General features: G+C 34.1%; 2 protein-coding genes and 1 pseudogene across 3 annotated transcripts; all 3 read left to right on the plus strand.

Annotated features, from left to right (window-relative positions):
* The first annotated feature begins 4,143 nt into the window (after positions 1-4,143).
* LOC147410700 (3-phosphoinositide-dependent protein kinase 2-like) lies at positions 4,144-6,769 on the plus strand (annotated as a pseudogene). Its single transcript, XR_015177484.1, has 6 exons — positions 4,144-4,770; positions 5,729-5,908; positions 6,071-6,123; positions 6,273-6,374; positions 6,443-6,551; positions 6,636-6,769. The product of XR_015177484.1 is annotated as a 3-phosphoinositide-dependent protein kinase 2-like (transcript).
* A 955-nt stretch (positions 6,770-7,724) lies between these two features.
* LOC147410701 (inactive glucose-1-phosphate adenylyltransferase small subunit 2, chloroplastic-like) lies at positions 7,725-9,257 on the plus strand. Its single transcript, XM_086438994.1, has 3 exons — positions 7,725-8,195; positions 8,286-8,414; positions 8,943-9,257. The coding sequence occupies exons 1-3, from the start codon at positions 8,127-8,129 to the stop codon at positions 9,057-9,059; spliced, it is 315 nt and encodes a 104-aa protein (XP_086295120.1). The 5' UTR covers positions 7,725-8,126; the 3' UTR covers positions 9,060-9,257.
* Positions 9,258-10,374: 1,117 nt separating this feature from the next.
* Positions 10,375-21,505, plus strand: LOC147410702 (anoctamin-like protein). The gene is given in 18 exon segments (XM_086438976.1): positions 10,375-11,140; positions 11,656-11,725; positions 11,851-11,966; positions 13,000-13,126; positions 13,201-13,227; positions 13,230-13,300; positions 13,400-13,491; positions 13,816-13,920; positions 14,024-14,293; positions 18,394-18,526; positions 18,619-18,732; positions 19,403-19,473; positions 19,557-19,684; positions 19,783-19,865; positions 19,983-20,090; positions 20,374-20,532; positions 20,987-21,085; positions 21,224-21,505. Coding segments are annotated over 18 exon segments (1,971 nt in total). The 5' UTR covers positions 10,375-10,960; the 3' UTR covers positions 21,242-21,505.
* Positions 21,506-22,626: the final 1,121 nt, after the last annotated feature.

Consider the following 22,626-nt stretch of genomic DNA (forward strand, 5'->3'; position numbering starts at 1 on the left):
TACTCTTTTTTAGAGAATATGGATACTATTTTCTGCCTAGCTGCCTTGTTGTCAGACTAGCCACCAAACGCTTTTGATGCTTGTGGCCTCCAACTTTGATGCCTTGTTACTGTCAACAAGGGTATCCCAAACCCAGTTCACACACATTTCCTGAGCGAAAAAGGTGCGACATGAAACTCTCAAAAAAAGGGGGAAAATCTTGTCTAAGGAGAAGAAGAAAATGTCGAGTTTCAAAAGACTCATGTTACTTGTAGACACCCCATTTTGCATCTGCCTAATTTGACAATCACCCAGTTGCTATAGATTCATAATTATAAGAACGAATATATTCGAGAAGTCGAAAGCTTGTTAGAGGCCTTCTCTTGATTTTTTTAATTTCTTCCCAATCCTCAAAGTTCTTAGTGTTTTCTATGATTTCTTTATCTCATTCCTTAGTTTTTGACTTAGAAATTACACACTCTTAAGATTACCGCAATTTTACATTTGATTTAGCAAGTTCGTACGCTTAGGATCGCAACACATTATGATAACCTCCAAGACCTTGCCATACTAGAAAAATGAGAACTCGAGCCATAAAAATAATCACATTGGATCCGAATGAAACTTTTTGCTAAAATTAACCCAAAATGACCAAAATACCCCAACATTCGACTCACACTTAGAAATCTCATTTTGCTAGAAAAACGTGATTTTGAGACAAAACTAAGCCTTTTAACAATATTCACAAATTGACAAAACCTAGAGATCTCTTACATTAGGGAAGATAAAACTTTTCAAATGAAATAACAACTTTTAACATGAAATGACGATTTCCATTTATTTGGAATGATACTCCCGTCATATAAAATGACAAAATTTTCAAATAAAATACTAAATTTTCACATAAAATGACAATTTTCATTTATTTGAAATGGCACTTCTCACCACATAAAATAACAATTATTGTCTCATGAAATAACAAAATTTAAGCCTAAACATTAAAATTTTAAATCGAAAATTGAAACATTTAAGAAAATTTTGATTTAAAGTAAAAATATTTGAACCTTAATGTTTCGACTGAAAGTAATCCATTAATTTTCTTAATCATGGAATCAGAAATTACAATTTGATATATGACCCCGACCTTAACTTTGATTTTATGTATAAATTCTCCATAAAATTCAACCAATCAAACCTATCAATGTGAAATTTAACCCAATCAACCAATAAGGCCAATTTGAAAAATTAAATGAAAATTTTATCAATTTAATCATGAATCGAATGAAATAATATAATCATTTTAATAGGTCACCAATCAAATGATTAATAATTAAAATTTTCCCATCAATATTAATCATTAAACTTGTTATCAATTCTTAAGTAAAATTTGTCAAATGATGAATTAATAAATTTAAAGGTTTTAGCCAATTAAATCAAGGGAGTTTTTTTGTTACATGTAATTGTGTTGTATGGGATCATTACACATTGCTCACACAACCAAGAAGAAATTCCCATTGTTAGAAATATTCTTCCTCATAGAATCACAGATCTGTCGAGACTCTAATTTAAATTAGACACTTAATAATCCAACAAAAAAAATCAAGGAGGAAGAGTTGGAGATTAACTCTACCTCTCAACTCTATAAAAAGGCAACCACCGAACTAAGGTTAATAAAAATTCTAGAGTTGAGAAAAAAAGAGAAAAAGAAGGGAAGAGAGAGGGAAAATGGAAACCTCACTACTTCTTATTTTCTTCTTCACATCCTAGCAACCCCATCATCACCATCTTCTTCTTTTCTTCTTCAGCCGCACGACCCCATCATCACTATTGTGGTACCCATCAAAACAGTAGCACAAATCCCAATGTCAAATCTCAAGATACTAGGTGGCTTCTCAAATTTTGGCAAGGTTTCCTCTGCTTATGTTAGCATTTCAAGGCACTCAAACACCTCATAAACCATACATATGATATCTTGCATATATATATAAAAATAAAATAATAACGGAAGCCTATATAAAAAATATGTGATATATAAATATAGGGGCATCGTTGCAGTGTCCACTATTTGGCCAACACGTTTTGTCCAACATGAGTTAGAAGTTTTGGAATGAGCCGATTTTTAGTGAAGATGATCTCTATGATGAGGAGATCATCATCATCAAAAATCAGCTTATTCCAAAACTTCGAACTCCATTGAAAGTTGTTTACAAAAAATAGACAGTCCACAATTCTTCAACTCATAAACATGGGGTTTGAAGTTTCAGAATGAGCTGATTTTTGGTGAGGATGATCTCCTCATCATAAAAACTGTCTTCACAAAAAATTAACCCATTATGAAATTTCTAACCCATGTAAGACAAAAAGTGTTAGCTAAAACATTGGCACCTGAACGAGACCCTATATATATATACATGGGACGGTTTAAGGGACTATGAGTATGACAATAATCGAGACGAAGGTTTTTGTCCTATATGGGTTAAAAGTTTCGGAATGGGCTGATTTTCGGTGAGGATGATCTTCTCATTATAAAGATCATCTACACTAAAAATCATCAAATTCTGAAATTTTTAACCCATAAAAAATGGTTTACAAAAATATAGACGATACAAAATTCTTCAACTTGTAAATTGAGGTTAGAAGTTTTAAAATTGGTTGATTTTTGTTGAGGATGATCTCCTCACCAAAATCAGCCCATTCTGAAAACTTCTAAACCATCATGTTTTGTCCTATAATAGTTAAAAGTTTCAGATGAGCTGATTTTTTGTAAGGATCTGAAACTTTTATCCCTGGTATTTTTAATACTTTATTTTAAAAATATATATATATTTTTTTCGAAAATAGTTTGAATCAAATCAAGTTCGTTAGCGCAAAGCTAATTGTTAGAATAGGTCATGGGGCCGGTTTAGATGTTGGAAGCCTAGCTTGGTAACCAAGCCCGATTTAATTCGAACTTGGCCTATTTGCATTATGGGTGTCAATGGGGCGGTTCTGCAATGGTTCCACATATACCCAGAACCAAAACCTAAATAAAATCTCAATTCAGATTTTTATGGTTTTTGGTTCTGGATACGAGATCCTTGATACCAAAATCGACCCTACAAATACCCAATAGCCATCAAGTACCCGTTACGATAGATAATATTTTTTTTCAAATGAGAATCCAAAGAAATAGACAATTATTTATAAGTATAACAACTTTACTTGTAATTCCTGAATAAAGTTAAGATTAACAATGAATTCTTCAAGTAAATTGAGCTTTTGAGAATAAAATTGTAGAAAATTATTGTATAGACCATTTATATGCGATTGAAATTGTGTAAAAGTGTGTAATATGAAAGGTCGCTCAAGTAAAGAGAAAGCAAAAGAAATAAAGAAATAACATTTCTTTTAAATTTTAATTTAATTTGAGTATATATACTTCAAGATATTTCTATTTTAGTATTTAAAACTCGTTTTAACATCTCATCTCGTTTATGATTGAGATTGAGTTGTCTCGAACGAGTCACCTCATTCGGCAACAAGACAATGATTCGTTTGGCAATGAGACAATGATTTTTTTACTCTTTAAAAATTCTGAAAAAATGTTGAATTGATTCTAACTAAAAACTAAAGAAAAACAAAGCACAAACCTTAAAAAATTCATCTAGGAATCTATAAATCTATTAGAATTTATCTTGTTTGTTAATTTTGATGTAGATATTCAAATGCAAAGAAACTCATGTTTTTCGAGAAGAAAGTGATATTTTTTTAGTTTGATTTGGATGAGGAATCTATAAATCTATTAGAATTTATCTTGTTTGTTAATTTTGATGTAGATATTCAAATGCAAAGAAACTCATGTTTTTCGAGAAGAAAGTGATATTTTTTTAGTTTGATTTGGATGAGGAGAATGAAGATTTCAAGGCGACTCGTCCGAGACATCTCATTTGTCTCATGAGATACGGCCAAACCCATATGTATTGTTCATCCATCTTATTGTTGGACGATATCAATATGACTCGAACGAGTCGCCTTGGTCTCGGATGAGTTTTACGCTGTGTTTGAATTGAGAGAAAGGAAGGGAAGGGAAGGGAAAATAGCACCCTTTCTCCTGTTTGGATTGTTAAGTGAGGAGGGAAGAGAAGAAAAATGGAGGGAAGGGAAGGGAAAAAAGTAAGAAATTTGTTCCCTCCGAAAATGGAGAGACGCGGAGGGAAGAGAAGAGAGTGACTTTTCTATTCCAAATTTACCCTCGTTCTTTTTAAAATTTCCAAAACTTATTTATATGGACAGACCATATATTACTACTTACACCCCATGTAATAAATCAGATTAAACTGATTTCAGAAACCCTAGAAATTTTCAAAACGAAGGGACCGAACTTGAACTGAACTCGAAGACGACCTCTCTCTCTCATTCTTCTGATTTTCTTCAAGAAATCTTCTTCAACGTCACACAAATTTCTCTTCTTCAACCTCACACACCTTTTGCTTCTTCTTCTTTTTTCAAAAATCCTGATCTGATGGTGTGTTTCTTTAGCGATTTCGTTGACCAATCTTCCTTCTTTGGAGGCCGTGAAACTAATTTCCGTCCAAAAGATTGAGAGAGGGAAATCGAGAGATGTTGGCGTTGGTTGGTGGTGAAGGTGTAGCAACAGAAATGGAGAAAGATTTCGATTCCAAGCTTCTTCTTCAGAACCCTAATCAATCCTTCCAGCGATCCAAAAGCTTCACTTTCAGAGCCCCACAAGAAAATTTCACCATCCACGACTTCCAATTGGGAAAGATTTATGGCTTAGGTTCCTATTCCAAGGTTTGATCTTGATCTGATGCTGATGAAATTATTTTATTTATTTATCCCTCAAATTGGTTTTTTTATTAGTGAATTTGGGTTTTCAGTTGTTGTTGATTAAGTTACGTAAATGATAAGATGGAGAAATGGTTTGTCGCAATGATGAAGGATAGAAATTTTGGTTATTCAAGGGCCATGTGGTTTTGTACAAGTAATTTGCAATGGGAAGTCCATTCCCCCCACCCCAATTTGCATGGAGTAGGTTTTCCCTTCACAAATAAAATACAATGAGAAAATATTTTTCTATTGATGGCTTCAATTAACAACCCTACAGAAATGTGGCTCTTGTTCAAAGTTTAACAAGTAATTTTTTGAATGGATGAGGAATCAATCATCATCATCAAGGCCTTAGAGAAACTATTTAATCTTATGTTTCGTCAAGTCTTGCAGAATCTCATCTCAACACTTTGGGTTGGTGTTCATACACCTTGTGTGATTAAAATTTAAAATTGAATCGTGTTTTGTTTTAGGACAGAAAGATTTTCCAAGATTGGGATGTTTTCTTATGAATTTACTGGAAGATAGATAAATCGACAATGAGTTTTGTGCTTCCTATTTTATGACCAACACATGCATCAGAAATACTAGTTATGTATATTGTGACAGACAAGTATCTCTCCTTTAATTTGTGTACTGAACACCTGAGTACCTCTTTTCCTCACATCTATTTCTCCCTTTCACATTCTGGGGACTTTAATGGTTTTATAACTGTTGTGATGTTGGAGGATGGGTAGGCAATAATAAACTAGTTTTTATTCATGTTATGGGTCCAGGTCTAAATTATTGTTAGATTTTTAGCATGGTTGAATGTTGCACAATTGGCAGCAGTTTAGATCATGGAGCATAGTATTTACTTCTCATTTTCGGTTTGTCTGCATTATGTTATTAGTATTTTCTTTATATGAAATTTCTTCATCAGGTTGTGAGGGCAAAGAAGAAGGATACGGGAAAAGTGTATGGTTTGAAGATTATGGATAAAAAGTTCATCACCAAAGAAAACAAAACATCATATGTGAAGTTGGAATGCGTTATACTTGATCAGTTGGATCATCCGGCATTGTTAGGCTATTTTTCACATTTCAAGACACCTTTTCTCTGTGTAGGTATTCTGGTTTTAGTCATCATCATGTATTCTGTTATATTTGTGTATCATTGCCATAGTTTCACATAGAACCCATATTTTTTTTTACTTTGTTATAGTTGCTAAGTTTACTCAATTGGGTTCATTATCTGACATGGTTCTGTTTATTATTCCTTGAAGACATGTCACTTGAATCTTGTGAAGGTGGAGAACTTTTCGACCAAATAACCAGGGTAAGTTGATTTCAAATTCTCCAAAGTATATGGAAGGCTATGCAAAGATGATCTATTATGTTTGTTCTTTTGCTTTTTGGATCCTACGGTCATGCGGTGGCAGCCAAGTCGGTCATTTTATATTATTCAGCTTGTTTGCATGGGTGCAGAAAGGCCGTTTGTTGGAGGATGAAGCTCGCTTCTATGGAGCAGAAGTTGTTAACGCTCTTGAGTATATACATGGTGTTGGATTAATTCATCGGGATATTAAGGTACATCTAGGTATATGTGATTGTCTTTCAACGGCCTTCAGCTTTCTAACAATTTTTTTCAATGGCAGCCAGAGAACTTGTTACTTACAGCAGAAGGACATATTAAAATTGCTGATTTTGGTAGTGTCAAACCTATGAAGGACAGTCGAATCGCATTCCTTACATCTCTAGCATCAGGTAAGGTTATCATTCTATTATTAGGAAACCATTGACTTGGATGGTTGGGTGAAATCTTATTATTTATTTTGATGCACTATACAGATGACAAATCTTGCACCTTTGTGGGAACAGATGACAAATCTTGCACCTTTAAGAGCTCTAATTACTTCTTATTGTTTTTATGGTAGTTTGGTGTTTAGGCGTTACCCAACTAACTTTAACTAACAAAATGTATGTTGCAGTCTATGGTATCTTCATCCTAATAAGTTCTCTAACAAAATTCTAGGGATGCATCACTAGACTCAAACTGGTTACATCATTTTTTGGGATGGTAAGCTTTAGGCTAGGCAGGACCCCAGCCAGCTTTAATTAACAAATATAATGTTAGTGTATGGTATGTACGTTTTGAAGCATCGGCATACTGAATTCTTTCAAGTTCATCATAAAAAGGAGGATGCATTACTACAAAGGAATTCCTTTGTAACTTCCATAAAATTAACCATAATCCTCCAACACCTCTTAAAGAGTAAAAGAGATAGTTCTCTCCAACCAATCCTCTGATTTAGGATCAAGATTGCAAATTCAATACTGTCAAGAGTAAGTATTGACTGTTTAATTGTGCTCACTTCAAAGATATTGGTCTTCAATTGAATCAATTTATTTAAGTTCATTTCTGTTCTTTTGACTCTGCTCTACATGGATGCATCTTTCTAATAAGAAGCAGAATGTGGTTCCATTGAATGAATGTTGGACACCAGCTTTGACACTAACAATTGTGTCCAACCCATTTTAGCTCATTCTAGATGCAGTTACTACTTATTATCTCTGTCTATACTTCATAGCTTGGATTCTTGGAATCGTATCAAAAGTTTGGATACCAGACCACCCTCATAATCTTATTGTGCTGTTTTTTTTATAGGTAAAGATGATAATTGTGCTTTTTGGTTAATTCTTATCTCTAGATAGTTTATGAGGAGGCTTGTCCTCTCAGGTATCTAGGTTCTTAATGGGCTTACCCATAATGATCTGGATCTTAGACATTTTATCCACCCAAAAAGTTCATATTTATAGTTACTCCCACTACTACACTGAATCGCTGACCTGATGTGTGAAATTAGATGTTGCAAATTATTTATCAGAATACCACTTTGGAATGTTTAAATCCATTTCTTATCATCAATGCCCATGCAGGTTCTTAACAAATGCATATCTTCGTGAGGAGGCTCCAAACAGCCATGTGGTTGATCAACGTGTTGAATGGCAAGTCGTGAAACTTTTACTTTGTTTCTACATCAGAAAATATAGTAGTTTCTACTTGGTTGAACCTAAGTTTCTAAGCAATGCTGATTTTTTCATTGTGCATAATACTTGGACTGAATTCATAATTTCTATTGCAGATATTTTGGAGGATTATGGTGCATTAAAATTCTTATTCTTATAAGTTAGAATTGAATAAAGAAACACATTTAGCTTGTTACTATGTTTTTGGGCTCATTTCCTTCAACATAGGACCCTAGATTTCGATGATTGTTTGGATTATCTTTGGAACTTGATCAAGAGTAGAGGTGCAAGACGAAGGACTCGGTAATTGGTATGCGGACTTGGATTGGTGATAAAGCTGTGATTGAGGATTCAGTGGTCATGGGTGCTGATATTTACCAAGTAAGCCTACTATTTTATTTTTAATTTTTAATTTTTTTCCTTTTGCATATTTGTCCTGTCTTTGTTCTCATGTTTGTGTTTCTTCAACAGACAGATGACATACAAATAAGCAATGGGATGGAGGGGAATGTCATCCTTGTCCCCATTGGTATTGGAGAAGGGTCTCGCATAAGGAAAGCCATAGTAGATAAGAATGCAAGGATTGGCAAAAATGTTAGGGTACCGAACGATACAAAATAATCTTTGAATTTCTTCGTATAAAAATTCAGCAACTTCATTTTATTCTATATTAAATGAAGTGATCTACTTGATCCAAAATATTTGTTTCAGTGAATATCTAAATAATAACAAAGAGTTGTGATGAATGCACAACCATATATTTTTCTTCGGGATACACAAGGAAAAAGATCTGTGGTTATATGCCCTTGCTACATCAGTTGCGTATGATTTACTGCGTGCATTCATCATTATTCAATAACAAATACCCGTTTATGTTTTCTTGTTTTTCTGTAAATATGTTATAATGTTATTCTCCCTAAAAACAAATACCCAAATGGTATCATTCTTTTTGTAAATCTCATTCTCTGTATTTGCATTTTTAGATCAACATATTTTCTTAATTTGGCTTCCTGACTTTTCATTTTATTTTTTATTTTTTATTTTTTATAATAATGTTTATTCTTAGCTTCTCTTGCGTGTCTAACTAATATCTTGTGTAGCTGATATGGGGTTTCTGTATTTTTGTAGATTATTAATAGAGACAATGTCCAAGAAGGAAACAGGGAAGATTGTGGGTACATTATTAGTGGGGGAATAATTATTGTTCTAAAAAGTGCAGTGATCCCAGATGACAGCATCCTATGATGAAGATAATTTCATTCCTTGCAATTCACGTTATCCTTTGTATTCGTTACTTAAAATAAGCGAATGTGTAACTATCAAAAAATTAATTTTTTTGGTAGGATTTTAATTCTATATTTTGGGAGCAAGCCAATGTCATCATCCATATGTCATTAGTGAATAATATTATGTCAATAAAGGAAAGTTTTAGATTTCTTTGTATATTGTTTTAATTTCATATTTAACATATCAGATGATATTTTTGTGCAGATAACAAGCATGCTATGGTTAGTAGGTTAGCATTAGGAAATGGGCAACCCTCTTAAGAATTCCAAGAAGCTGAAATTTTGTTAAAGAAAATGAAAAAAGAGATATAACAGTAAATATCCACCGCAAAATCCCTTAAAAGTGTCGTTCGACAATAAAAGCCAGAATGATAAATATATCCGTTGTAGTAATGAAGTTGACAATTTTGAAAAATTGTTGTATTCTATAATAAAAATGTTGAACTTGACACTGTAAAAATGATTCAGATTTATTTGTTTTTTTTTATTGTTTTTTGACTTTAATAGTGTATATATATATATCATAGTTGTGAAAATTAAGAGTATATCATTCTCCATTTCTAAGTTACAATAGAGTACTGTAGGAAATTATTGCAATCATTATTTAAAAACGAAAGTATGTGAAGAAGGGCAGAAAAATGTAGTTTGGATATTTCAAAAACATTATAACAAAATATATCGTTGTAGAAGAGTTAAATGACCAGGATCATATGTTCCCTCACGAGTCATTCAAAAGTGTAACTAGAAATATCCATCTCTAATATAAGGGATTTCTACGTGTTTCCTTAGGGCACTTGTTAACAAAATCCTTATATTAGAGAGATTCTATAGTCACACCAACTTTTGCTTAGGATGTTCTTAGTAAAAGTGGGTGTGACAATAGAAACTCTCATTTATACGTCTTCAAATGAAAGGTACCCCTCAAATTGATCTTGAACGTTTGGTCATTTATATTTTGTATCATTGTATAAGTAGAATTTTGTTTTTTAGATTATGAAGGGTATAATAGTCATTTGACAATAATAATTTCTCTTCTCTTCTCTTATGAATCCTAACCAAACAAGAGAAACTTGATTTTTTCTCTTCTCTTCTCTTTTAATCCAAACAGGGTGAAGAGAAATTAGTCTTCTCTTCCCTTCCCTTCCCTTCCCTTAATGAGTTTCTCTTCCCTTCCCTTCCCTCAATCCAAACACAGCGTTAATATCATGGATTACCCTTCTTTAATAAATAAAAAATTCAATCCCCACTTGATAAAAGAGAAAGAATCCAAAATCACAGAATATGCCAGGGAGGAAGCATTATTCATAAATGTTGAACCAACTTGCCACACCTTGGACATAAACGAATCATCATCACATTTGGAGGTGGTAGGCAATCGAGAGAAAGGAAAGTCACGAGTGATTCTTCGTTTCAACCGCTCTCAAATATTACGGAAATCGATGGCACATAGGGAGATGTACCCGTGTCATCATCAACCAAAGAAACCGCCAGATTTCACAATTCTAACACCACCACGTGTACCTCTTCTTCGGCAACGTCTCTCTACCTCCCACAATACCCACACCTGTTTTTCATTTTTCTTTTTGTTTCCCGACATTTTTCTTGTGTTTATCTTCTCAAAAAGAGACAAATAAAATACCCACTTTAATAAAACTCTGGTTGATCAGTCTTTTATGGCAATTTGAGCAATTTAGGAGAGTTCTGTTTTTTTTTTTTTTTTTTTTGAATTTTGTTTTGGTTGGTTTGGTGGGGTGGTTTCTTTTATGGTTTCGAAAATACAGACCCATTTTCTCCATTTGAGCGATTAAAGAGAGTTCTTTTGTTGTTTTTTATTTTTGGGTTTGTTAGGTTGGGTAAGAGATGAGTGAGTATGGGGAAGAAGAACAAACTGGTTTTGAGATTGCAGTGGTGGTTTCAAAGAAGGGTGTGAAAGAAAAGGACGATGAGAGCTCTGATTGTGTTGAGTTTTTGGTTTCCGAATTGAGGAAGGTTGGATTGATTGTTGAGAGAGTAATTGGTCTTACAGATGTGTTTATTAAGGTTCAGTTTTAATTCTTTCTCCTCTCATCTTTTCCTCTATTTTTATTTTATTTTATTTTATTTTTTATCATCTAGTTTTGTGTGGTTCATGTAATTTAGAAACTTGTTTAGGAGGATGAATTTGATATGTTTATATTCTTATCTATGATTTCTTGCTCATGGGCATTTCTTAGAAGTTAGAACAAAGAAAAAAAAAATTCTCATTCTAATTTTAAATTTCTTATTGCAATCCTTGTGTTCTTGCTCCGTTTTCCAATTTCTTAATCCATGGGCATTTTCTGAATTGTGTTCTATGAGAGATTTTATGGGGTAGTTGTTTGTTTCTTCATCTGGTTCCCAATTCATGATGTAATAGTTTAAAATCCATTTTAAGTAGTATTCTAATAGATTTTTAATTGGTAATCTTGGGAATTGAATTTCTATAATTTTTTCTTCTTCTTTACCAAGCATATGGTATATTTTTAGTATTGGATTGGATTGTTTTGTTATCATTTATCTTTTTTTCCTTCATTCAGGTGGCAGCACCTTTGCAAACTTTGGGCAGGGCTGCAGCTGAGTTGCAAATAAAAAAGCAAACTTGCTTAGGTGATATATTGATCATTTCCATTGATTTGAACCTCAGCTTTAGAGGTCTATTAGTAGATGAGAGGAAATTGTTCTTGCCCTTTAATTTTTAGTAAGAATGGATGGGTTAATTTCCTCTATTTCAGGAATGGATTTACAGTTTGAGTGGGATGAAGTTGAAGCATTCGTGAGACAACCTGATGGTTCTTTGTTCAGTTGGTGTGAGCGTTACCGTTGCTTCATTCACTTGATACATGGAATTGTGAGCCAAATATTCTCTCATCGGTTGTGTTATACAGTACTGATATTGTCCTTTTAGTGCTAAATAGCTCAATTGATTGTTTCGTTTCATTAAATGAAAATCAAGTTGATTTTGATTGGAATTCAGATGTTCTAAAAATTGCAAAAATCAATTTAGTTTTAAAACTTCAATGGTCAATCAAGTTACTCTAGATATGAATTATGACTAAACTTCTTGCAAATGTCATCTGTTGATAGCTATTGGATGTCATTTTCTAATTTTCCTGTTTAATAAATAGATTTATGAATTTTTTTGTTGCTTAGTTGATATTCTTTTACTTTTCTCACTTCTTTCTTTTTCCATTTTTATTTATTTATTGAATCGATCACTAACCTAGACTTGACTTTGTTAGCTGGTATCTGCATTGAGTCTTGTTTTCCTTACCATAGTCACCAAGTCGTTTGGGAAAAGTTAGAAAGAGGAGAAGTCAAAATTTGGAAGAAAAAAAAAAATTTGGGAAAAAATCAAGTTAGGTTGGGGCTGTTAATTGTTCCTTGTTGGTGTTCTCATATTATGTGATTAAATCTCGTATTAAACTACAATAATCAATCACCAAATCCCATGATGATTTCATCCATGTATCCACAACCAGTAACCACATGTCCACACCATAGTTAATGTTTAATTTGTTCAAACTATAAAAAAAGATAAGATTCATACGTCTGAGTTAGGATTTATCAACTGATCAAAAAAATATAAAACAATGTCATCTTCATTTACATAACTATTATCTTACGTTTTATCAGTAAAATTGTCACCATCATCTTCATCAAGGTCATATTCTCCAACTAGTGCATCAATGTCATATTTCGTTTCTCCTGATTTAATTGCAAAGTATGTGATTGAATCGTGAAGTTCATGAAAGTTGTGTCTTATTGAAAATATGCAATTAAATCATAATGAAATCAGTGAGGGAAGAAAGTTGCGATTGGTCACTATATTGTAGACCAAACCCTTATTTCTACATCTTTTGAAAATGATCTAAAACTTACAGGTTAACAAGAATGAGGCAGTTATATCTCTAAGGTTTGATAACCATGAGTTCAGGTGGGATCCAGGCGAGTCTTTACTTGAGAGAATGGAATCGGAGGGCATTGTTAAAGAAGTTTTTCCTTTGCATGGTATGCTGACTCCGCTCCAACTTATTATTGGTATATCGGTGGCAGCTAAGGCATGACAAGCTTTTTGTTTATAGATGAAACAAGGAGGAAGCATCTCTTGAAACTTGGGCACTCAACTGGTCAGACATCACGTGGCAGCCAATTGATGAGATTTATTCTTATTTTGGCACAAAGGTGGAAAGTAGCCATGGTTCTTTCACGTTTTATCTTCTATTTCTCTTATGTTTTCCTTTCACTTGTAATAAATCAGGAAATCTTTACTCCTGTATGTAGATCGCAACATATTTTGCGTTTCTTGGAAAGTATACACGGTGGATGTTTTTTCCAGCAACTTTTGGGCTTATTTTGCAGTTGGTTGATTTTGGGTAGGTCTGCTCACACGCTTAACAGGACTATGGGCTGTTAAATTCTATTGAATCAGTATCCAGAACAGTGTTCCGTTCCTATAGACTAGGTACGGTGACTATGTGGCACGGTTTTGTTGCAGTTTAAAACACCTAGAGATCCTAATCAGGCCATTTTTAATGTAACACACAGCCCAATGTGTTTAAACTCCAATAAAAATGTGCTACATAGATATAGGGACAGGTCACCGTTTTCGTTCACGACTCAATTCTATTTTGTATTTGCATCGGTTGTTTATGGATTTGGGCTCTTATAAACACTTAGCTTGATCAATTTCCTTTCAGTTCATGGCAATTAGTGGTACTTCCTATTTTCTTTATCTTTGTGATATTATGGGCTGTGATGTTTCTCCAATTCTGGAAGCGCAAGAATGCTGCTCTTTTAGCCAGGTAACTCGATTCATATTGGCTCTATTATCTCTTTAGCCATTCTTTCATCACTTTCATAAGCAATAAAAAGCTCATTTTTTATTTATTTATCATTTCTTCATAGATGGCAGATAAGTTATTCAGCAGGAGTGGATCCACGATTTAAACTTCCGGATACAGAAAAGAGTTCCTTCAAATCCCGTTTGGAACTCATGAAGAAAATGGGGATGGAGAAAACAAAAGAAAAGGAAGAATATCAAAGGGATGAGTGGTTTGGACATCTACTGCGATTTAGAAATGACGCAATCGTTATCTTGAGTATTATTTGTCTCCAGTTGCCATTTGAGTTGGCTTATGCTCATCTATACGAGGTTATGGAATCTGATATTATGAGGTAAGAATTTGACGTATGTTCGAGTTTTGATTTTGGTATTATTTTGATTTCCTAAGATAATTTTTAGTTATTTTACTGACTACTAGAAGGACATATGTATTGTCTGTTTGTTTGTTTTTCCCCTTTCTGTAATTTCCAGAGATCCAAGTTTCCTCAGGGTAGTGATTTAGATATACTTAGTATGCCATATATACTTTTTTCCAGTTATGTCTTCATTTATTTCCTTAGATGAACATTAAACCATTTCTTATATGCTAACGAAGCTTGTATGAGATCATTCTTTAGATAAACCTTCTGTGAGAAGGTGCTCCTAACTGTGTAACTGTTGCACAGAGAACTTTTCCCAAAGAGAATTGCCTTCCAGTCTAATAAAGGTGTCTCTAATATCTGATAGCAACACAACTATTTTTATGGTGAGGCTCTTATTGAATGGGACAAGATGCATGGTTCATTACTACGAAATGGGAACGCATATCAAAATAATATATTTTCCATGGTTTCACGTGCTAAAAGAAAATTCCTTCTTCGTCTATCACTCATTACTTTCCTCTTTAAGGCAGTCAATTTTGTTTCGGTCAGCCTAAAAATGGAAACATTTTGTAGAAATATATCAATCAATATAGAATTTAATATAATTTTCATGGAAATGTTGGAAATATTGAGAAAATTTTTCATTGAAACTATAAAAAATGATAAAACAGATATGAAAATGCTCTGATAAGTCATCAAACTACAATTAAAACATAGAGTTCCTCTACACGGTTGGAACAAGTATTTGATAGCCGCTTAGCTCAAAATAACTATATTCTACATGAAAATGAGAATGATGTCATACAAACTATGAAATCCTTAATATCTAAACACTTGCTCAAATGTAAAAAATGTTAAAGTACTACGTATTGAAATTCAGATATTATTATGTATCTTGTTTTTAGTATTCCCATATATAATTCTAAAATATCCAACTAAAAAGAGCATGGACCAAGGCTTAAAACAGGCTGGGTTCGGGCCAGAAATGAATATATCCATATCTGGATTTTTTATTTAAATCCATAACTGAATCCTATTCGGATCGAATAGGTAAAACCATATCCGAACCATTTTATTTTTACTAAACCCTTGTCCGGTCCAGAGCTAACCCGACCAAATCAATTGATTTGGGTTAGATAATTTCGATCCATTCAAGGTTATTTCAGTAAAAATCACTAAAGGTGTGACTTGAACTCAAGACCTCTTCCTTTATGTAGGGAGGCCTTAACCATTGTGCCCAACACTTGTGGGTTGTAAAAATATAATTTACAAAGTAATATATCATTTGGATCTAGGTGGATGTAGGGATGGATCCGTATCCAACTCGGGTCAAGGGACATCAAGCCATATCCGACCCATTTTTTAATTCGGCTATACTTGAAGGAACCAAACCCACTAAATTCGGATACGGATCACTTGGATTTCGGATAAAATCCAACCCATTTTAAGCCTTAATGTGTACGACTTATGTATGATTTGCATGTACATGTTAATATACTTAATATATATCAAATAAGATGTTATATTTGATACCTAAGTAATCACATGTATACTAATGAATGAATATTCTTTGTAATTTACAAGTCATTTTCACATGTAATTTATAATTCTTGTTTTTATAATAAATTTTTTACTCTTCAAATTAGATTATTTCGGTTGGTACCATTCACCAAAATATTTTATGGAATGGATAGTGATTTCCATCGGTAGATTAAAAGTTTGGAGAAGAAAAATAGAAGGAAAGAAGAGATTGGAGAAAATGTGGGAGGAGTCAAAACTAGCTCCAACCTTGGTTGTACCATCTATTACATATCATCACCAAATAACAAAAGGAAAAAATGCAATATTACCCGTATTAATAGTAACTACTCCTAGTACACTTCCTCAAGTAGGAGAATATATATGATATTATCCCAGCTTGTTATAAATATTATCCATCCTACCACAACCAAATGACTCGGTAAACAAATCAAGAAGTTGATCTTTAAACTTCACATGGGAGTGGCAACTTCACCACTCAGGAGCTTGTTATAAATGTTATCCACCCTCCGTATAATTAATTCCATTAGTGGAGAAACACTTATTTCATGTCTTCCCGAATTTTGGAAGTACCATTTTTTGTTTTATTTGTCCACATGCTCTTGGATTTGTTGTATTTTGTGTTGATGCAATATTTGCTCTGTTTCTTTTGACTTATTGCTGATTCAGAGTACAATATGGACCAACTTCTTACCTTGCAGAGGTGGTACCTATTGTAAGGGAGCAGATAAGTTGTTGTGCACATGACCATACATGTTAATTGTCGTTCACTCGTGATGTGTCTGTCAGATGTCACTGGCACAAAATTTATGCATTAGTCGTCATTCGCAAGTGGTGTTACACATTGGTTGTCATTTTGCACGTGTGAACATGCACGCTGATTGGAAGGTTGGGTGAGGTGACCTCGTACAGTGATTGAGCTCACCTATGAGCTACTAAATTAGTGGGCCCATGATATCATATATGATCATGCTTGGCACCTACTATTGGTTGTCAAATCAATTTACTTATATGTGGCATTGCAATGTCCTTAGCCCTGATTAAGGTTGTCTTGTGTCTGTTCATACCACATGATGTGGGATCCATGTTGTGCCATCATTTACCCCCTTGTGTGGAAGGGAAAGTTTTGGGCACTCTTCGGTGCAGATATAGTGGCGCAACCCAAGGAAAGGTTTGTACTTCATTTTCTTCTGCTGTGGTCTGAGCTTAGTTTTCCTCCAAGTAGAAGATTCTTGCTTCAATTCTTCTGTAGAATAAGCTTGAGTCTTTGGCAAGGCACAACCCAAGTAAAGGTTTGTACTTTGTTTTTTTCTGCTGTGGTCCGAGCTTAGTTTTCCTCAAATTAGAAGTTTCTTGCTTCAGTTCTTGTGTAGAATAAGCTCGAGTCATTGACTTTTTAGTGTTGAGTTTCTTCTTATAGTATGGTGCCTCAACTTCCTTTTGGTCTCACCTGGTAAAACAGATTTGTGAAATGTATGTATCATTGTATCCACGAAAATATTTGATTCTTACTGTTTTCTAGTCTGTCCTCATATTTGGCCATATTGGTTCTTGCGGCTATGTTTTTCTTTTTCAATTGTTACTCATCTTCATAGTTTTTTTTTCCACTCGCAATAGATATTTTATTTCGAACACTGATTTCCTCATCCATTGTCTTTCTTCTTTTTTCAGCCTATTTTCTCATCTACATGTCTTCCGTTTTTCAGCTGCCAGGTTCTCTAGTGGAGGTAGAACACTACCTTCAAGACTTTGGTATCTTCATTAGGTCTTGGTGTTACATAATGACTAAAGAATTTTCTCAATTCTATCTAGTGTCCAAAGTATTCTGCAATATGATCATTAACTATATTAATCTCACTAAATAGAAAATATGTAATCACCTTCAAAGCTTACTTACATTGGAGATTCTCGTTTACCCATTTTTTAATTCAGATTGTTAACCAACCAACTACTACAAAAAACCGATCTGTTGGAGAAGGTGAGAACTATGAATATAAGAGGGTCACAAGGCTTAACTGGGGTATGACACACCCGAGAATGGAAGAAAATATACGCTCAACACTCCCCCTCACGCATAAGAGTGGAAAAATTTGAACCCATGAACTATATGAAGCTAGCGCTTTGATACCATGTTAACCAACCTACTACTCCAAAAGACTGATCTATTGGAGAAGAGGATAACTATGAATATAAGGGGGTCACGGGGCTTAACTGGGGTACGACACACTCGAGAGTGGAGGAAGATATACACTCGACACAGGTGAAGCGACCTATACTCATAATTACCACTTAATGTTATAATTAACACTCATGGAAAAACATTTATGAAAATGACCTATGCTGACAACTTTTCTTGAAAAGTATTTTACATGTTCCTTCCTGCTAAGGTTTTATTCGAGTATCATTTTTATCTGTACCTGCATGATGGCTCATCTAAGTTCGATCTTCTTGGGGGTCAGGTTTTTGCACCCAATCTGCTGCCCCTACCTGTTGTTTCTAGATATTGATGTTCATTTTCTTGGTTTTTTCAGGTTTGGGCTGACAGCCATGTATCTTTTTTCCATTCAGTACTTAACAAAGATTGGGGGAAAGGTCTCTGTAAAGCTCATTAAAAATGAAAATAATGGAAACTCGGAATCTAGGGCTGATAGCTTGGTATACAAGGTGATTTACTTGTTTCAAAATTGCAGCATCTTATTTGGATGATCTATTTTATTGGATTTTTATATGACTGCAAGACTGTTTTTCCCTTGTAGGTTTTTGGTCTCTATTTTATGCAATCATACATTGGCTTGTTCTATCATGCCCTTTTGCACCGCAACTTCAATTCCCTTCGCCAGGTCTTGATTCAGCGTCTAATTGTGTCCCAGGTAAGATGAGGTGTGTGTTAAGAAAAATAGCTTTATTGAGTTTAACGTTACATGGTTTGAGCTCCACTATCTAGAGGAAGTACAAAAAAAATAACTTGTATGCCATGTGAGACTAAATTTACAACTTACTAACACTGCCCTACTCAATATAAACCAATGGCTAAAACTGATTAAAAATTATATCTTTAAAACAAGATTACATTTTTTTTATGCCTCTTTTGTTAAATTATATACAAATGGGAACTGGACTCTCTCATGAGCAGATCCAAAACTAGATTGATTAGAAAACAATTCTGATAAATCATTGATTCATATGGTATCTACAATATATGATTTATTTTTACTAGATCGAAAATTGGTCATGTTCCTAAAGTTTATAGATCCAATGTCTCATTCAGTAAAGATTCATCATACATGTATAAATTTTCACATCTTCCTTCGATTCCTTATGAGAGATATCCAGTCGATTCGAATAGAGGTTAAAGAGGGTCTTTCTCCTCGTCGTGTCCTTTATATGGAAATCAGAGGCCAGGGGGCTATTCCCTTGACTCGTACTGATGATAATTTGACTCCACGAGCAATTGAACAAAAAGCTGCTGAATCGGCCTATTTCTAACATGTACCAATTGAAGTATTTTGAAATGAACCGAAAAATGAATATATTTTTCAGGTCTTGGAAAATCTGTTGGAGAATTCTATTCCTTACCTCAAATACAGTTTTAAAAAGTACAGAGCTGTTCGGTGAGCTTCTTGGCATTACCCTCTCTATGAACCCACTCCTTTTTGGAGTTAGGTTTTATGACACTCTTTTATGTATTATAAAGCCAGAAAAAGCGTGAGAACAGATCATCGAGGCAGAAAATTCAGGTTATATCGAGAGTAGAGAAAGAATGTCTGAAACCTTCTTATTCTGCGAGCATTGGCGAGGAACTTGAAGATGGACTTTTTGATGGTAATCAGTTCTAAAGATAGGGTTTTTTTTTTTTTTTTTTTGATTACCATCCCCAACGTCATTTCTTTGGTTATTGAAAATCCAAAAACTATTTGCAGACTTCCTGGAATTGGCGTTGCAATTCGGTATGATCATGATGTTTGCATGTGCATTCCCCCTTGCCTTCTCCATTGCTGCCTTGGTAAATAACAATTCTTAGTTATTTTGGCTATTTTAAAATTTTGAGATTGTTATCAATCGTATTGTCATGTTTGTATTCTAAACAAAAAGGTTTTTGACTTTTACTACTCACTTGTAGAACAACATCACAGAAATTAGGACGGATGCTTTAAAGTTACTTGCCATGTTGAGGAGGCCTATTCCTCGTTCTGCTGCAACAATTGGAGCTTGGCTCAACATATTTCAGGTTGGTAAGAGTTCGAAATATTTCATGTCATATCATAAGGATGTGTCTCCTAGCATTATGAATTTTTCTCTTACCTCATTGGGCACGATTTTGTTGTCAATAAACATGGTCCACAGTTTCAATAATTGAATTTCAAGAGAAGTGAATCTTCGACCGAAATTATCATTGATACTAGGTTCTTATCGTACAAGGCTTAATACCTAATGACCAATTAGTTTTTTTTTGTGTATGTTTATTTACTTTATGTTTACCTAACTGAGACATTGGGTGTTGAGAATTTCAGTTTTTGATAGTGATGTCAATATGCACCAACTGTGCACTTCTAGTATGCTTGTACGACCAGGAGGGGAAGTGGAGGATAGAGCCTGGACTCGCAGCAATACTTATCATGGAACACGTCCTCCTCCTGTTCAAATTTGGATTCTCCCATTTTGTTCCCGAGGTTCTTCCCCCACTTTGCTGTTGAAATCCTAAATAATATTCCATTCTGGGTGAACCTAAAATATTTCCCAAAATGAGACTAATACTTGAACATCTTTCCTTTACAACACCAAAACACTATTAATGTGTAGGTGCTTTTGGTGTAATGGTTGGGTTTGTATCAAATGGTATTAAAACCAACACCAACACCAAATTTTGAGTTCAAACCTCGGAAGGGGTGACCTGGTGAAGGGCTACCTAGGGCACGGTACCCAAGTGGAAGCCACCAGAGTGGGCTGTTGTGGATGTGTGAACCATTGTGGTTTTCTCTACTACTTGAAAGAGAGATTAAAGGCTCATCATTTTTGCATTATTCACGCCTTGATGCTTTTGATGTATTGTTTAGGCTTGCATTAGTACACCATATGAAAGATATTAACATAGCAAATTATTATTATTAATTTTTTTTTTTGAAGGAACCTGCTTGGGTAAAAGCGAACCGTGTGAAGAACGCTACGCAAGCACAGGACATGTGTTCTAAGCAACTTCTGAGAAGCATCTCTGGAGAAAAGAAGGTGGTGTGAGAGAGAGAGAGAGGAGTAATAGATTCTACAAAATCTTTTAAGGATATTTGTTTCTTCTTCAGCCTCTGCTTCATTCATACCTAGATTGCGGAGATGTGAAATAAATGCTGATTCCATGAAATTTTGTAGGTTTATCCAGGTACATAGACAATGAGGCCCATCGGGGTGTTCTGCTTTGTTAGAGGAGAGGAGAGGAGTTTTTTGAGGTTAAGAGATTGTTGTAATATTGGATGATGAATTTTTTTTTAATTTTTTTTAATCTTTGGTGGTGGTGATGAAATAATGAGTGAGTCTGTGTAAGAATTGGTAGGGTTGGATTGGATATGTTCAATGCCTTCCATTTGTAATAATTATTTCACGTTGATTGTGTCAAATTTTAATTGGGAATGTTCATGATATTTGTGGGGGAAATTCTTAAGCATGGACACGTGGCTCAAGCGAAGGCCGGAATTAATGATTTTAAGTTCGGATAAACTGCAACTTTTGCTCGGTTGATTAAACTCGTCGGATGTACGGATGTCTGACTCAGAACTGAGTCATCGACTAATTAAGTAGTCCGGACAATTACTGTATAGGTCGGTAAGACGGATCTGTCAGATGTGCATTTGATTGACAGCACTAGCAACCTAGCAACCCACATCATGTCAAAACAGTCCCAATCATCCCAAAAGTGGCAGGGCAGTTGCAACCACTCCTGTAGCTGATATGTCAGGGAGTGAGCTACCAACCCTTAGTAACCTAACTGCTTTGGGTCATTTCCAAGGATGGCACAGAAAACGATCAAGTTTAATGCCTATAAAAGAAGGAGAACTATGGGTAAAGGGGGTTCGATTTCTTCTTCTCTCTAAGACTAAATTACACTGATCAATTTGTTTAACTTGATCGTTGGAGTGGGCTGATTTGCAGGTCCGCCCGAGTTAGGAGAGAGGAAAAGTGTAGAGCAAATTCTTGCATCTACAATATTTGTTGCATGCATCCCACCTAAAGATGTTAAATTCTGAACAGCAGTTTTTGTTCTCTCCTAAATGTGAATCCTGATATGTATTTATTTGTACACATTACACACGGCCTTTGACAGGATGGGACGTTTTTATTTTTCAATTTTTTTTACTTTAGGAAAAATTACTTAGGACCCTCGTGGTTGGACTTCTTTCTTAAGTTTCAGGCAATTGCTTAACAGGACTTGAGTGTGAGAAATTAACAAATTTTCTTTATTCTTCCAAAAATTACCTCAATCAGTTATTAGTTAGGGGTGTCAGTGAATGGTCAAAAATTCAAATCCGATTGGGATTCGAATTCGAAAAAACGAATATTATTCAAAAATTTTGGATATCGGATTTGAATTTGGATAGTTTTATATATTTGAATCCTTATAGGATTTGGATATCAACATTTTGAATCTAATATATATATATATTATTTTATTTTATTTATTTTTTATATAAATAATATAATATATATTATTTTATTTATTATATAAATAGTATAATATATAATAGGTTTTTTTTAATAAGGAAAAATTATGTTTTTTT

This window comes from Akebia trifoliata, chromosome 1 (genome assembly GCF_017979445.1).
Source record: "Akebia trifoliata isolate Shusen 1 chromosome 1, ASM1797944v1, whole genome shotgun sequence".
In the NCBI taxonomy this organism is placed as follows: Eukaryota; Viridiplantae; Streptophyta; class Magnoliopsida; order Ranunculales; family Lardizabalaceae; genus Akebia; species Akebia trifoliata.